The sequence below is a fragment of the Bombyx mori genome, chromosome 15, assembly GCF_030269925.1.
Source record: "Bombyx mori chromosome 15, ASM3026992v2".
Taxonomy (NCBI): Eukaryota; Metazoa; Arthropoda; class Insecta; order Lepidoptera; family Bombycidae; genus Bombyx; species Bombyx mori.
Genome location: NC_085121.1, coordinates 11,221,083 through 11,239,093, shown reverse-complemented (window position 1 = coordinate 11,239,093; position 18,011 = coordinate 11,221,083). Strand labels below are relative to the sequence as shown.

Genomic DNA, 18,011 nt, shown 5'->3' with positions numbered 1-18,011 from the left:
ACAAACTATTCTAAAATGTGATTAATTATAATTCGAAAAAGCTAGACACGTGAGGCTCATAATGAATACGACCACTGAAAAACCTTATCTCACTTGAAATCTCTAAGCTTTAAAACATACCTTGATAAGTACATGTCCGAAAGCTACTTATTTTGTAAAAAAATGATGACAACAACCTTAATACGTTAAAGGCCAGTCCAGAAACAGATACGGCAGTCATCACAACTTTGACTTCCGGCCTTCGGATACGGCTCGAAGGACCATTGCTAGAGATCTCATGTTTCAAGATGTGTGGAAGTTATTCACGTTGAGTATGCAAAGGTAACCTATACGCATCTCAACAACTCTTTGAATCAATGTAGAACAAACATAATTGACACTAACAACGTTTTGGCTTTTTATATTTTTAGGACAACCCGTAAACAATACATAACACAAATACTAGAATTTGGTGTATTTGTAAACTATCGTTTCATTTAGCTGTACTGACATTATGGAGCGAAAATAATGCTAATGAAACGTTTTAAAAATGTGATATTTTTTTAATGAGGATCGATTTTTTTTCAGTCTCATCATCAAAGGTCTCGTTAGTACTATCGTCTGTCTTCGTTTTCGGAAGCGGCTTCCTAACACCCAGTATATAGATAACAGACAGGCAGACAAAGAGCAAACAAAACTGTTCACCACGTGAATGTTTGCCCGATGTGGAGATCGAACCCATGACCCTCGACGCTACCTACAGCCACAGGCTCTAAGTACTGCACCACCGAGTCGGTCAAATAAGCTACCTTTCATCACATAGTTGACCATTTGTATGAAGTGTAGTCCCCGCAAGGGAAGCTGTGGGTTAACAGCTCACAAATAAATAAAATTAAAACGAATTTATTACTTATACATTTAATTATTTAAAAAAAGGTAATTATATGACAATTTACGTTTATTCTTTCTTAAGGTCAAGGCTTACAAGCATACACTGAATATTGTTTTTCATGTTTTTAGAATTAAATTTTAAAGTATATAATTTAAGGACTCAAATTGCTCGGCTAGTGAATGGAATTTCGGATAAGGACGTCTAAGGGCTGTAAGGGACAATAAGGAAAAAAAATAACATACAAATACTTTCCTTGGCTCCTTTTACATGTGGAAGTTATATCAAAGTACTTTTAAATCAGAAGAAAAATAAATTATTTATTACTTGGTATAGAATTAGTGGAAAAAAATATTTCAAACTAGAATTATGATTTTATAACAAACATATTTCTTTCATACAGGTAAATTTAGAAACAAAGTTAAAAAAGTCTATTCTTGAAGGAGTTTATGCTGCCATTTTAACTCTTCAGAAAGTTTACTAGACTGTGATATTTCATTTTGAAAAATATAAGTTAATTTGTTTGGTAACCAGTCAGTCTTCCACATAATTCTATACCCATATTTCTAGATGTTTTCACTTTTGTGAGTTTTTTGAAACACAAATTCGTATGTGCAGTTCATAATTATTACGGTCCTCAAGCAAAATATTCACAATATTTGCAGTTACAAAACCAATTGTACAATATATTTTGCAGACGGTACCCGTTATTAACGTCATTCGTTACATTTCTTTTATATTATTAACGTCCACCCTAAAAGAAGAGTCCTCGCATGCGCCTTCCCATGCCCTGTCTGTCGTAGAGCACGTTGAATCTATTCACAAGCTGATTGATAGCGTTGCAGCCCTTCGTGATCGTCCCTAAGTATGTCATTAGGGCTACATCGTTGCATTGCTGTAAAAAAAACAGATATACACTTTTAAATTTTTACAAAAGCCTAATTTATTTAATCCAAACTACTGTTACGGTTTAATCTCGTTTTTTTTTATTGTCATTATACTTATTTCGGACGTTCACAATACTTTACACTTTTCGTGGTCACGAATGACTGATACGACTTAATACTTTAATCCTACTAACACGATGGACACGTATTCCAAAGAAACAGCTATTACTAATATTCACCACTCTTAAAATCGATGGAAAACTTAAAATGGCCTCGCCAATTAACTAACTCTGTGCTTAGTGCTTGTTTTTTATTTCTCGATCGCGTAAAAATGATCTTAAATTTGTATGGAGTAAGAACAGCGCCCCTAGTGGCAAACAAAGGGAACGTGTTCTGAGTTAAAAAACTCTCACTAAGCACACTGATGTCCGAACGAATCCTTACTTACCAACGCGACTATACCGGTGTTAAAATACCACAGGAAGGTACAAATTTTTCTAAGGAAACTGCGGTATGAGTAAGAGCTATGCTGTAAGAGTCGTTCGTGCACACATACACTGCACACAAATACTGTATACTACTCTCATTATCTATTAAGTGACAAATCGTCGGTAATATATAATCTTACTCACATTATAGAAATGTGTCCGGAACTGCTGTGAAGTCAACAGAGGTAATCTGTTGGCGAGAGCACGCGCCTCCCTTAGTAAAGCCGGTCGAGGCTGAAGTTTACCATCCCTTATAGCGCGTACTGTCGCAAGTACGGCCCGTACACGAGAAACTAACATTTTTATAGCTGATCTTTGTGCAGTCAGATGTTCGGCAACTAAAGGTAGAAAATGCATTAATTTATTACAATATCTACAGAAAATGTAATTGTTTTCATAATTCGTATTAATTTGCCAAGTGCTGGATTCAACTTATTCTATCAGAGTCTTAACAGTTTCAGAAAGTAGCATGTTTGATTGACTGCTTTTGATTTACAATTGAAAACTTACCTAAACTATTGAGAGCAGCTTCTCCAGATGAAACTCTGGCAACATGATCTACTCCAATTCTCTCAGCCTCTTCAGCGGCTAATGTATATGTTAAAGGTGCTAGTAGCATTGTGGCGCGACCATTAACCACATCAATTACTGATTCATACAAAACTACCGGTAATTGCTGTATAGAAAATATGTTTAAAGTTATTAAGTTTGTAGCTAAATGTTTGCTTAAGATTTATTATATTGTTATAGACTAATATGTTACAGAATTAAGAGCTCCTAAAGTCAAGAAGATTTAATGGAAGGGGATATGTACAATGAGCAAATTATTTAAGAATCACAGTGCCCATGATGACCAATTGACAATAATTTATCAAGCTTTTTAGCTTATTTGATAGCAGTAACATCATCAAACTATTTTTGTAAAAAAATATATCGATCATTGGCACCAAATTTTAATTGTTAAGTAAGACTAGCAGTATAAATAAGATTACACTTTGTTTTGTCTCTTCCATTCGCGTTCTGAACAGACTGTCAATATAAGAAGAGCCATAATGCTTTTCTCTTAAACACACATCTTATAACAAGGTTGTACATATATTTCACACCAAGTCTTTAAAAACTTACATCACCATTTCTGCCTGCCGGATTCAACATCAACATCACAGGACACTCATTAATGTCACAGATCTGTCTGTGAACTGCGATGTCACGTTCTGAGGGAGCATCTCCAGTTGTATACCATCCGAGGAAATCCATGTCAGAAAACACTTGTTTGACTGGAATCATTGAATTAATTTACTGAAGGAAGAAAATAAATTAAATATTGAGAGGTGTGTTTAGTTTATCAAGTGCCCATAATGGGTAAGATAGTTGTTTCCTTGTACCAAGAGATGAAACTCAGCTGTGATTACAATCTTGAGCCACCATGAAACAATTATTTATAGCATAGGTGGGTAATTTCCTGATATACCTCTCTAGGCCTAAGTAATCAAACAGCACCCGGTGGTACCTAAGCTTAGCTACCTATCTATGTTAATAGCAATAATACCTTTTGATAAATAATAAATAGGAGTTCCCTACAACTCAACCCACAAGGTGATCTATCTATTGAAATATCTCAGAAATCATTTCACTTCCATAAAAAATAAAACAATGTTTATAACATAGTTGTTCTACTTTATTTTGAGTAGATTTGTAAAATACTATATTTAATTATTTTATACTTTTTGTTAAATTAATTTCTATACTTACATTGTTCCTCTTTCATATTATAATAATCTCTATCTATAATAATGTCTCCATCAATCATACTGAACACTAATTCAAATGAATTCATTACTTCAATGTTGCGACCTTTTTGCTTCCCAATTAAAGCTCCAACAACTAAAAACCAAATTATTTTATTTAACTTATTATTTTCCTAAGTTATTAAGAATATTACATAAAAATGTTAATTAATAATAAATTTATCAATCAATAATAAGATTATGACTTTTTTCTTTTATCAATCAATAATAAGATTATGACTTTTTTCTAATTTTATTGTTGATTTGCAACAATTATTTCAATCTTCTTCTTCTTAGTCTGACATTCTTGTGAGTGGTCATGGTTAGGCTGACAATGTATATACAAAAGTATTTGTTAGGTTGCCCATGTTCCTGAGGATTGCCTTCCTGGCTATGCGCAGCAGGTAAGTAAATATTATAAAATGTTACAATTTTGTATTACTGCAGTTATAATATATATTGTATTCTTAAAAAAAGAGTGCAAGAGTGCATTTTAGTGACTAACGTGCGAAGAGAAATGATCAAGCATTTTTTCATATTTATAATACTTAGTCCTATAAATTACCTGTTTGAGGAAAGCCTTCCTGTGCCTTAAGTCGTGTCCAATGTTCTGAAACATTCATAATAACTAAAGGATGGAGAGAGACGGTCACCGAACCGGCTGTAGCAGTCGTAACTACTACACTCTTATTGCTGCCTGGTGTTGTAGGCGCCGGGGATGTTGGGTTAGGCACTTCAATCGGCGGACCTGAAGATGCACTCTCTACTTCCACTTCCATTTCGAAATCAATTCGATCAGCACTTGACATTTTAACTCTGGGATAAGAGAACTCAATGAACTGAAACTAGAGGACTATATAATGAGAAATAAATATCTGTATTGTCTCGATTATCGCAATCAATTTGTCGGTATTTGCAATTTAATATTTATGATTTGACAATAATATTTTCCTCTCTACACTTTGGTGATAATTATTTGTCGCGGTACGGTAATTTTTAATGCATTTCATGGCAGCATTGAACTGTCGTGCTATAAACAAAAGATGAGTTTTTCAAAGATTTTTTTTTTATTTTTGGTCATGCACAGTATACTCGTTCTATTCTATGATAAAATATCTATTCTCTGATGTTTGTCACAGTCCAAATTACTACATTTTAATGGAAGGTGTATCTCTGAGAGTCACTTTTTAACGGGAAAACGAGCGAGTTCGTGTTTCTTCTTTCTAAAATGAAATAGATCGCCGGACTGTCTTTTATCCAAAAAACATCTCCAAAACTAACGGTATTGACTTATCTTACTAACATTCCCTATCCTAGGGAATAGTAGCAGCTATTCTCATGCATATTCAGAGTTATTTTATGAACTTTCAACATTCTACTATTAAACTAAAAAAAATGGAAGATTTTGCAACGAACATAAAACTAATATTGAGCGACTAAAGATTTTCCTGGTTTTTCCCCAATCACCTCTCAATCCCTAATCACCCCACTTTACGGTTTTACATCAAGTAGGTAGGTATCATAAGTACTGATCTGTGTACCATAAAGTGTAACCCATAGATTAAGCACTTATGTGTAACCTAATGGACATTGGATAATAATGTGCATGTTTGGGTTCGGGGGCACATATTGGAGGCACTTTATTATCGTAGCAGATGATAGCTAGCACATTGATGGGAAGATATTATTCGAATATACAAAACGAAGACAAAGTTACTTCGAAAGTTTAATTCAACGTCAAAGATAACTATTTAATTGTAAATGTAACACAACAAAATCTAAATTCCCAACTAATTAACCATATTACATCAGTGCAACATCACAATCAAGTTTGAAGAATAGATTTGTGCTCTAAAGGTCAGCTGCTATTTCTTCTAATTTTATAATGGTATCTACCGCCGCTAAAACATTTGGCAGCATAATCAGAGATGTGTCACCGATTTACTATAGAATCCTCTCCAAATTTCCTCAAAACTTCACATTTTGCTTCGCATATGGCTCTGCTGTGAAACCACAAGTCGGAAATCAGAATAAACATAACATGATCGACCTCATATACTGCGTCGATAACTCTTATAGATGGCACGGATCTAACATTGAACAAAATCCATCGCATTATTCAGCACTTCGATTTCTAGGCAAAGGATTTGTTGCAAGATTCCAGGAGAATTGGGGGGCGAAAGTATATTTCAACACCCTTGTTGAATTAAAAGAAGAAAATGTGACAATCAAGTATGGTGTTGTTTCTCAAAAGGACTTAGTTGGTGATCTACTCGACTGGACTGACTTATACCTTGCGGGCCGTCTACACAAACCAGTAGAGATCATTAAACAAACCAACAGTTCTCAATTGCAAAGTGCTTTACAATCCAATCTACGCTCTGCAGTTCACACAGCGCTACTTATTCTACCAGAAACATTTTCTGAATATGACTTCTATTTTGCCATTTCTAATTTGAGTTATGCTGGAGATTTTAGAATGACATTTGGGGAGAACAAAAACAAAGTGAGAAACATTGTCCAGCCCCAGTTAGTAAATTTTCGTGAACTGTACAGACCTATCTTGCAACAATTCCATACATATGTAGACTTTCCCTCGGGTGATGCTCAGTGCCATCAAGATTTACATCCAGAAACAAAATTACATCACCTCATGCAGCTACCAATGGTGCCACAACAAAGAATAGTCAAGTTCTGGAACCATGGTGGTCCTCAACAAGATATGGAGGATGTGTTACGTGCTGTAGCATATGATATTGATTGTCCTGTGATATTAAGGCAGATTTTAAAGGACTTAGTTTGGCAATCAAGCGTACGACAATCATTAAAAGGCATTTTAACAGCTGGTTTCTTAAAGTCTTTACGCTACAGTGTAAAAAAAATTGCCAAAATGTTTTAAGGCTACTGTGTTCTATTACATAGATAGTTTATATGTATATATAAATATATATATTAATAATAAAATCAGTTGTTAAGTAATTTATTTCTTTCAATCTCCTTTTAAATTCCTTTGTTTGCTTTTAGGTGTGAAAATGATTTCTGATGAGTCCAGCAGTGATTCAGAAACAGGTAGATTTAAATGTCAAAAACCAAAGGATGAACAATCTCATCAAAGGGAAGATCGATACCGACCTACTGAAAGAAATAGGAATATAGAAAACAGATTTAACAGAGAATATGTTAAAAGAAGAGAGGAAGTTAGTCGATTTGATAGGAAAATACGAGACAAAGATAGACATCGAAGTACACGAATTTCACCTAAGAGAAGACATTCTAAAGAGAGAAGCCCTCCACGAAGGCGGTTAGATGACCCCCATCCTAAGGAAGAGAGGAGCCCCTACAGATCTCGTGAAAGATATAGACATGACAGAATCTCCAGACCTGATTCTAAGCCCAGAGATCATAGAAGTAGTAGTAAAGACAGGAAGAGAAGCTCTAGATCAAGATCACATAAATTAAATGAACGAAAGAGAGATTTGAAAGATGAAATTAGGCAAGCCATCACCCCTAAACCCAATAAACTGGAAAAGCAATCGAGAGAAAGCCTATCCTTGTCTCCTAATATTAAAGGAAAACGTTCTGAAGTCTATAAAGCTCCACCTACATCTCTGAAAAGAAAAAGTGATAGTCCAATTATAGTTGAAGACAATGATAGTGACAAATCAACTGAAGTTCAACCTGGATCCTACTATAGTATGATACCAGCTATAATTAAAGACAAAACAGAAGAGTCCAGTGAAATAGACTCCTCTGATGACGAGAAACTGAGAGCCAAACTCTTAAATTTAGAAAAGAAGCTGCATAAAACAAAAAAAAGAAAACACAAAAAGAGACATTCAAAAAAAAATTCAAAATCGCCAGAGCGAGAATTAGATAATCCAACATTGGCAGAAGTTACAAGCACCACAGATATCCAAAATAAAATACAGACTGAAGAACACACACACCTTGAGGAAGTTGCCATTGAGGTGACTTCTACTCAGAAAAGTACTAAAAAAGAGAGCAGTGAAGAAGGAGAAATATTTAGTGAAGATTCTCAAGAAATAGTGGACATTGATCCAATGGATTTAAGACACAAATTGCTTTCACTCAAAAGTACAACACAGAAAATGGATGTGTGCGGACCAGCTCTCCCACCACATTTGCAAGATCGGTACAGTAGTAAAAAATCTTCAGAAAAAGAAAAAACAGGAATCCAGACGTCTACTAACATGGGTAATGCCCTTACATCTAAATATATTGCATAACTTCAAACATCTGATTTACACTCTGTTTAAAACAATTTACAATTTTTATTTGGAAAGTTCCAATCTGTCTAGTTACTATAAGGTTGAAAATCTTGTAACATATTATATTGTTTACAGGTCCTTCCATTCCTGACGACATGCGTAAAGTATTAGCTACAAGAGAAGTCATCAAATATGAAAGTTCCGATGAGGATTCCTGTGTTGGTCCTTTGCCAGTTGGTTCAGAACAGAAATATTCTGACGCCCACAAACGTCTGGAGGAGCGTGCTTTAGATATGAAACTTAAACAGATAGAAGGCCATTCGGTAACTAAAAAAGTTAAACACCGTGAACAATGGATGTTGGAACTTCCTGAAGCCAAGGCTAAATATTTAGGATTAGAAGCACGAAGCTTTAGAGCGAAACAAGGACCAGACATGACTGATAGGTGAGTGTAGTTAACAATTAAGATAAACAAAAGTCAAATAAAATGATTTAGAAACTCAACCAAATATTTTTTTAAATTATTGACATCATGATTTGTTGAATTAAGCAGAAAAATTCGCACATTAATCACAAGGATTATCATTAGGATACTGAAATTTATAGATATATATTATGTAAATAGGTATTCTTTTTTTTATAGCTTAGATGAGTGGACGGGCTCACAGCCCACCTGGTGTGAAGTGGTTACTGGAGCCCATAGACTTCTACAACGTAAATGCGCCACCCACCTTGAGATATAAGTTCTAAGGTCTCAAGTATAGTTACGACAGCTGCACTACCCTTCAATCCGAAACGCATTACTGCTTCACGGCAGATATAGGCGGGGTGGTGGTACCTACCCGCGCGGACTCACAAGAGGTCCTACCACCAGTAATTCTACCGCCAACAATTTCGCCCCCGATAACTTAGCCTTATATCGCGCTGGTATTATCTTTTCTCAACAATGAGGTGGCAACAATGTACATATGGTGAGTGTAACTTCAATGTCGTAACTATTGCTATGTGTACCAAAAAATTTAACCTGAACTGTCAACATAATTTCAACTCCAATCAGATAAAAACAGATTTTTTTTTTGTCATACTTCAAAGTCGTACGATTTTTATGAGTTGGATTTTATCATTCTTCTAGGTCAAGTTGGACAGATAACCCCGAGGATAAAGCTAGAAAAGCAGCGGGTCAAGTTAAAGAAGAAGATGCAGCGTCTGCGTTGCAACGCGAGGCTAAGTCCCGACAAATAGAAACCAGGGACAAAGAACAGGAAGATGCTGTGAAGTAAGCAAAAATCTAAATAAACTACAGACAGTTTAGCGGTAGGCAGCGGCTTGGCTCTGCTCCTGGCATCGTTGAAGTCCATGGGCGACGGTAACCACTCACCATCAGGTGGGCCGTGTGCTCGTCTGCTTACAAGGGCAATAAAAAAAAGAAAAAAAGACAAAAAAAAAAAATTGTCTTATGGATATCAGAAAACAACAAACGCACATATGCGAAGAACCTAAACTTTTAACATACGCAATTTTTTTGTTTTAATTAAAATTTCACTTACAATTTATGAAATTTAAGGAAAAAGTTCATACTCGGGTGTATGGCTCTGACCAATTTGTTTGATGATGCTATTTATTTTAATATAAATAATTGATTGACATGCCTCGTATGTTGCTCGTAGGGAAGACCGCTTTAAATTTGTAACCAAGGAATATAATATAATGAGTAATCAGAGTAAAAATACATAAAGAATCATGTAAAACCCTTCATTATTTCGTCCATTATAATATTCCAATTGAAGTCTCGTAGTAATTGTAGTTGGTAAGTGAAAAGTACTACAACAAAAAAAAACCCCATATGCAAAAACCGTAATTATCTATCTGCCAATGAAAGTGCCGTTAGATTTGGTTGCGCTATTTAGGACATTATCACTGACAAAAGCTAAAAAAAATAGCGTTGAATTTGAATTAAGTAACCGTATTTACGGAAGTCACGGAAACCTTTATTCTGAAGTCACAGATTCCTAATTTAATGGTGATAGAGCGTCTTTGTGGGTATACCTGTACTGTAAACCTCAGACTTAAACTTCGCGTATTAAGTTAGTTAAGTGGCGGTATTTATGTTGTTGATGTCTATGGGCTTCGATATCCACTCAACACTAGTTGGGCCGTGTGCTCGAAGCAATAAACTTGAAAAAAAACCCAGCTATTACTACAGAATAATTGATTTTTTTGTAAGGAAACTCATTTCACAAAAAAAGAAACAATTAAATGTAATACATCGTATATCGTATGCAGAAAAACCTAGTTTTTGGCACGCACTGTAACATAATTAAAAAACGTTTGACGTGCGGGTCATCGTTCTCTTGGGAAAGTGGCGGCTTCTAATTGTCTAGTTTAGTCTAGTCTAGTTGTCTTTGGTTTGCAAATCACGTTTGGTTTCACGAAATTGAAACTTAGAAAACTAAGAGTATTTTTATGCTTAGTTTTTCGTAAATTAGTTTTGCTTTGAACTAATATTATGTTTCCCTTTTTGGTTTTAGGAACGTAATAATATTTGCGAAATCATATGTAGTTTTCGCAATATTCAAATGTCACACGAGAACCCTCTCATCGTGGCCGCCGGTAACTACATTCCCGGTCCTGCGGACAGAATGGAAAGCAGTCGACGTCGCCCAAAACACGTCATCTCGGATCCTCCCGATCCACTAACGGTGCTTCTAGGTACTTCAAACACCGGTCACCGTTCTCGTCGAACCCGTCGCTTGCGACGAAGGGCTCGACGAGTAAATTAACTCTCAGACACAGCCAGTGGGCTGTGTCTGAGAGTTAATTTACGATCCGGCGAGAAACTCAGTGGAGTTTCTCGCCGGATCTTCTCAGTGGGTCGCGTTTCCGATCCGGTGGTAGATTCTGCGAAGCACGGCTCTTGCTAGGGTTCGTGTTAGCAACGTCATCAGGTTTGAGCCCCGTGAGCTCACCTACAAAAGTTAGGGTTACGCTGACATAGCCTCTCAAGGCTCTCAGCTTAGGTAGGAAAAAAAAAAAAAAAACAAATGTCGACGAATAACTACTTCCCTAGTTATCCGTGACCACGAAACGGTAAAGCATTAGATACGTAAGAAATAAAAGTAATTCATCTCGAAATTAAAACTTAAAATTAGTTTAAGTTATGTCTATGGCTTGCGACAACCCTTATCTTCACTTCACATTATGTATAATATCCGTAAAAACAAAAGTATTGCATTATAGCGTATTTCACTATTGATTTATGTTACCGTAGTGTTAAATTCTATGTTTTATTTTTGTTCACAGAAAACATAAAAAGAAACACAAAAGGGAGGAAAGCTTACTAGAGCTACACCAGAAGAAGCTGAAGAAAAAGAAAAAGGTAAGTAGCAGAGAGCTGTATATGTAGACAGTTATATATGTTCGCCCGTTTATTTGGAATTGAGATCGATTTCGAAGCCATTAATAAGAATGAAATGTTAAATGATAAGAATAATGAAGAAGGCTTAGATATAATGGATCATAATGAAGGCTTATTAAGGCTAGATTTCATAGGTAGGTTTAAAAGGCCTTATATTAGTTTTATCGTTCTATATTGGAATATGGTATCGTCGCTTGAAGTCTCAAGTATAAAATATGTCGTCGCTTCAACTTACCACATCCGTCAACTTTATCTCTCTGACAGATCGTATGTTATTAATAAATCATTTTTTATACAATACTAGCTAACGCGGCAGACTTCGTAGTGCCTCAATCGATAAATAAAAGACCAAACTTTTTGCTTAAAATAAACTTAAAACAAACAAAATGAATCCGTCCGACGGGGGACACATCAAAGGAAAAACAGAATTGTTATTTTTATTTAATTCCGAGCATATTCATATTTATCTACCTTTTAAACCTTCTCTGGACTTCCACAAATAATTCAAGACCAAAATTAGCCAAATCGGTCCAGCCGTTCTCGAGTTCTAGCGAGACTAACGAACAGCAATTCATTTTTATATATATAGATATTAATTAATAAACAGATTGATACCAGAGCAAACATTCATTTTCATTACGGTCGTATTTCCGCGCTCTCTAAACTGTCCACCACTCGAACGAATCGTGGTTTCAATACATTTGTCCGATACTGACGTCATTTCCGTATACCTTGTAAAATATAGTACGAAACCAATGTAACTATTGTAAGATATATATAAGTTTCTTTTTTTTAATCGATTTGAAGGAAATAAGTAATAAGTTTTTTAATTGTCGGTACCAATTATTCGTAAAGTTAAATTATGAATGCTAGTTATATAAACTATCGGACGCACAAACTGCATCAAAGTTCATGAACTTGAATGGTTATTTCCAGTAAACAAATTCAAACTTAAGGAAATTATACTGCGCTGTTTGAAAGTTAACGAATCAGTGTATTATATTTGTACCTAGTCAGGTCATAAATTCTGTCACATTTTTAATGTAAAATAATTGAAACAAGTTTATTCATTATGTAACCATTCATATACCAAAATGAACTTAACAAAACATAAATTCTTATGACACTAAAGTTTATTCAAAATGACCTCCGTGATTTTGAATACAGGCCTTCAATCTGCGCGGCCAGTCGTCTATCGCAGCACGAACGAGGTCCATGTCAATATCGGCGGCTGCCCTAATCAAGGATGTCTTGAGTGACTCCAAATTGGGATGAGGCTTTGAGCACGCCTTTTCCTCCAAGTGTTGCCATATCTTGTAATCTAACGGATTCAAATCTGGACTGGAGGAGGGCCAGTCTTCGTGCCGGATGAAGTCGATTTCACGCGCCGCCAGCCAGTCTTGTGTGCTCTTCGCTCTATGAGCTGGCGCCGAATCTTGTTGGAATACGCAGTGCCTGTTATTGAACATGGTATGAGAAACAGGTTCCACAAGGTTCGTCAGGACTGTATTTTGATACACAACTGCATTCGTTTTTACACCTTTCTCACAAAAATGAACCTCTGTTAAGTCCCAATAAGAAACTCCCAACCATACCATGAGCGAGGATGGAAAATGACCTCGTTGGACACGCGGAATACGGTTGCTCGCTTCTTCACTACTGTGTGCGTACACCTTATCATTTTGTTTGTTGTAGCTCTCTTCTACGGTAAAAATTTTTTCATCCGAAAAAAGAATTTCCCGATATTTTTTTCCCGCGTACCGCTTCAACAAAGCGCGGCATCTCTTCAGTCTCAGGTCCATTAGACGAGCATTCAAACGATGTCCTGTTTTTCTTCGATGTGCCCGAAGCCCTAAGTCTTCATTTAACACCCTTTTCACCGTGGTTCTGCTTAACCCCATCTGAAGGGCCAACAGTTTCTGCTTACGTTTGGGATTTCTTTGAATTCGCGCTTTCAGAGCTTTTATCACTGCTGGAGTCCTAACAGACCGAGGGCGACCACTTCTTGACCTGTCATCTACACTAGAGTCTTCATTGTATCGTTTGATGGTACGATAAACGAATCTTTTGGTTATATTCAAATTTTTCAGTATGTTAAAAATTTGAATTGGTGCGTAACCGCAACGATGCAACGCAATAACTGCAACACGGTCTTCTTTAAGCGTCCACACCATATTTAAAAATGAGTAAAATTCTAAAAGTATACATTTTTATTTTCATGAACAATTCGAAATTCGAATTCAATAAACTTTTTTGTGGCCAACATTCTAAAAGAAAAGTTTTTACTGTGTGACAATACTTATGACCTGACTAGGTATATACCTAGGTATATAGGTATATACCTAGTCAGGTTACATAATGAATAATCTTGTTTCAATTATTTTACATTAAACATGTGACAGAATTTATGACCTGACTAGGTATGTATTATATTAAATTTGTTTTAAAAAGTTTTCATATTTATTTCAAAGTCGTCCTGTACTTTAATGCAGCAGTTTAAGTTTCCTAAAGTGTAGTTAGGTTTTTTTATTGCTTAGATGGGTGGACGAGCTCACAGCCCACCTAGTGTTAAGTGGTTACTGGAGCCCATAGACATCTACAAGGTAAATGCGCAACACATCTTGAGACATAAGTTCTAAGGTATCAAGTATAGTTACAACGGCTGCCCCACCCTTCAAACCGAAACGCATTACTGCTTCACGGTAGAAATAGGCAGTAATCTGCGTAAACTTGTCCGGTATTCGTTGTTTGTTGTAATTTAACATAATAATATGTGGATCGACTACTGTTTGTTTTCGAAATAAATACATTATTGAGAAATATTGGAGTGTTACTACTGTCGTAATATCATATCTTATCTTATACCTTTAAACGAGCAATGCTTGTATATATATAATCTGAATCTCGGAAACGGCTCCAACGATTTTCATAAAATTTAGTATACAGGGGATTTCGGGGGCGATAAATCGATCTAGCTACGATTTATTTTCAGAAAATGTTGTTTTATTCGTGTTTTCAATAATCAACTCTTCCCGACATCTATTGGCGAATAATAATACTATTTTTCTTAATTGAGGGCCAACTAACCGCTTTAAAGACACAGCAAGATGGCGTTATCAAAAAAAATACGAGCAAAACTCGGTCATCATCTAGTTTTTTTTTATTTCTAGAAAGAGGAAAAAGAGGATGACAAGAAAGAGCGCCGGCCGTTCAGTCGCGACGTCGACTTGCAGGTGAACCGATTCGATGAAGCACAAAAGCGTTCGATCATCAAGAAAGCTCAAGACTTGAACAATAGATTTTCGAAGGGCGAAGCTAAATACTTATAACGATCGAATGTTTTCAGCCGGCCAGAGTTGCGAGTTATGTGTTTAATAACTTGAATTTTTAGCTCCGACGCGGGTGACAATTACGTTATGCAGTTTCATCCAATTATGTACGTAATATTTTAAGCGAGTTCCTAGGAACACATTGAATTGTTTTTTTTTAAAGATAAAACTAAATAATAAAAACTTTTTTTTTGTCTATTTAGTGTTTTAAGCGTTTTACCACTAGATATTGTGTGGTAGAATAAATATTTGTGAACGTTTGGTCACCGTCTCGAAATATCTACGCGCGCAAAATAATATGCAATAGTATATACAACGAAGTCTTTACACAATCAAATATTTCGTGTAATGAAATGTAATTCGGATAACGTCTATGTGAATAAAAAAGTAATCATTTGATATACATTTTATTGAAGTAATGTTCGAAATTAGTAACAGTGTAATAAATGCAAATACAGTTCGTTTTATTTATAATTTTTATAGACTTTCATTTATTCGTAAAAATAACTCTGTTAATAAATTATATGGTAGTCTTTGCTTCCGGTTGCACTGTTGATTTTAGTGTTACCACCGACGAACAAACTTTCACTTGGGAATTTTCGCAGCAAAGTGGGGCTTCGGCAGTCATGTTTGCGTAACTCCATGGTTTGTCGCACGTTTTGTAAAAAGCTGAAAGCTGTAACAATGAAATGGAAAATAACTTATGACTAGGTATATAGTGAGCCCGCATTGTACGTGCGAATATTGACCTCGCGTCCCCAGCTGGATCCGCATGATAATGATCATATCTATAGGCTCCCATAACCACTTAATGCCAAAAGATTGTGGCTCCTGCGCAAAGCATGTGTTTAGAACAATAAAAATATTTAATCTTTTCTCAGACCTTTAGAATAATAATCCCCGATAGCGTCTAACAATTTTTTATTTTTTTTATTGCTTAGATGGGTGCACGAGCTCACAGCCCACCTGGTGTTAAGTGGTTACCGGAGCCCATAGACATCTACAACGTAAATGCGCCACCCACCTTGAGATACAAGTTCTAAGGTCTCGGTATAGTTACAATGGCTGCCCAACCCTTCATTTTTAGTCTTATCACACAGAAGACGGCTTCCTAACCCCAAAACGTGAACGTGAAGGACGTAACATGCTCATTTTCATAGGCCTAAGTACGTAAGTACGTTTTAGGTTTGTTAATATTTTGTGAATTTAGCAATGCAAAAGGAAGACAATGGCGGGTGAAACGCCAGACAAGAGCGTTGAACCCACGCGCCATCTGATTATCATGTTACATTGCGTGTAGTTCAAGAAGCATTATTTTTAAACATTAAAATACGATTTTATTTATTAAGTTATTCACAGCGAAAATTATCAAATCCGACTGATTTATGCAAGAAATTAATCCAAAGGTCATGTAACCGAAATTTTACGTAATGCTCTAGATTGAAAATCGAAACGTTCAAAATATATAATATAAAGATAGGAACGCGACTATCATGCTATGGACTACATCTATTGCACGACGGGTTGGCCGTATTCTCATTTGCCCATTTATGTCAATACAAAAATGGTACAAAATTTAAAGGCATCGATGACGTCTGTATATTTAAATTTATTCATGTAATTTTATCACTTAAAATTATTGGGTAGGAACTATAGATTTCTAACCTTAAGTTCGTTGACATCTTTAAGCCTGCTGCAGAGAATTTCAGGGCCTTTTGCTTTCGTAGCTGTTGCTAATGCATTGCAGAGTATCTTGCATGTATTGTCTCCTTCTTGATCACATTTGACGACCAGACTTGGTGTTTGAGAAAGTAGGGGCAGACTTCCAGGATCTGGCGTCACAGTCGGAAATCCTCCGCAAGAGCAGTTGCCTTTCCGGTCTTCGAATGGGGCGATACTAAAAAAGTCAGTTATTTAGTATTGTATGTTTGCTCGTTGTCTATGTTAGTGTACTTATAAGTTTCTTGGGCAGTGACGAAATCAATAAATCGCAACCACAGCCATTCCGTTGCCAATGTAGGATCACAGTGCGGGAGTTGGAATAAGAATTAGTAACTTAATTATTCAAATAGCACTACCTAACTGGTACAACTTCAGCTAGTAGAAAATAATTAATCCCGACCAACATGAGAATGCAAATGTCGCAAAAATATACCCTCAAGGAGCCCATCTTATGTTCGTTTTCAATGTTGAATGAATAGGTACTGACTCTGCATGCAGCTGTCCCTGTGTCTCGTTATATAGCTTACGGATATTATTTTATTTAAGTTACCTAAATGATCACATTGTTCAATATCAATGTAGTAGGGCAACAAAGTTAGCTTTTACTTTTGGGATATTTCGTTTATTATATTCAATGCCTAAATATTTAGCCAATCAGAGATGGCATTCCCATAAAATGAAATGGATTGATTTTTTTTTTATTGCTTAGACGTGTGGACGAGCTCACAGCCCACCTGGTGTTAATTGGTTACTGAAGCCCATAGACATCTACAACGTAAATGCGCCACACACCTTGAGATATGAGTTCTAAGGTCTCAGTATAGTCACAACGGCTGCCCCACCCTTCAAACCGAAACGCATTACTGCTTCACGGCAGAAATAGGCAGGGCGGTGGTACCTACCCGCGCGGACTCACAAGAGGTCCTACCACCAGTAAAAAGAATGAATGGTCGTATTTAAGCTCGTGTGTTAAGCAATCGCAGTAAAATGATTAATCTAACTTAAATATGACTAACTTATGTCCGAAGGCACGACAACGGTTAAGTTGACGACATTGTAACGTCGGTTATAATGTTTACAATGTCCCGTTAAAAACCACGAAACAACCATTTATCTTCAGGCCATGACATTATATGTATGTCGAATTAAATATTGACGCAAGACTTTGTATTTCTCTATAAAGATAGCACCAGCCACTACCATCTGCTCTACACGCCTTACCTAGAAATAACATGAGACATTTTAACTCTGGAGTAATTTCACCTCGCACCACATCGGGTGCTATT

The 18,011-nt window shown here is 36.1% G+C and overlaps 4 protein-coding genes across 4 annotated transcripts; 2 read left to right on the top strand and 2 right to left on the bottom strand.

Moving 5' to 3' along the window:
• Window positions 1-881: 881 nt before the first annotated feature.
• Window positions 882-5,001, bottom strand: LOC693095 (transcription factor-like protein; the record flags this gene model as incomplete). Its single annotated transcript, NM_001046848.1, is given in 6 exon segments — window positions 882-1,763; window positions 2,388-2,581; window positions 2,754-2,919; window positions 3,369-3,520; window positions 3,996-4,127; window positions 4,596-5,001. Coding segments are annotated over 6 exon segments (1,029 nt in total). The 3' UTR covers window positions 882-1,622.
• A 564-nt stretch (window positions 5,002-5,565) lies between these two features.
• Window positions 5,566-15,477, top strand: LOC101741948 (serine/arginine repetitive matrix protein 5). The gene is made up of 6 exons (XM_004924589.4): window positions 5,566-5,887; window positions 7,055-8,245; window positions 8,395-8,704; window positions 9,392-9,535; window positions 11,560-11,635; window positions 14,845-15,477. Exons 2-6 carry the CDS (start codon window positions 7,063-7,065, stop codon window positions 15,001-15,003), a joined length of 1,872 nt encoding a protein of 623 aa, XP_004924646.1. The 5' UTR covers window positions 5,566-5,887; window positions 7,055-7,062; the 3' UTR covers window positions 15,004-15,477.
• Window positions 5,886-7,009, top strand: LOC101741799 (phosphatidate cytidylyltransferase, mitochondrial). The gene has a single exon (XM_004924588.5). The coding sequence runs from the start codon at window positions 5,916-5,918 to the stop codon at window positions 6,927-6,929; it is 1,014 nt and encodes a 337-aa protein (XP_004924645.2). The 5' UTR covers window positions 5,886-5,915; the 3' UTR covers window positions 6,930-7,009.
• Window positions 15,395-17,263, bottom strand: LOC101741564 (uncharacterized). Its single transcript, XM_004924586.3, has 3 exons — window positions 17,082-17,263; window positions 16,669-16,900; window positions 15,395-15,679 (listed from the first exon to the last, which is right to left on the bottom strand). The coding sequence occupies exons 1-3, from the start codon at window positions 17,171-17,173 to the stop codon at window positions 15,524-15,526; spliced, it is 480 nt and encodes a 159-aa protein (XP_004924643.1). The 5' UTR covers window positions 17,174-17,263; the 3' UTR covers window positions 15,395-15,523.
• Between the last annotated feature and the right edge of the window lie 748 nt (window positions 17,264-18,011).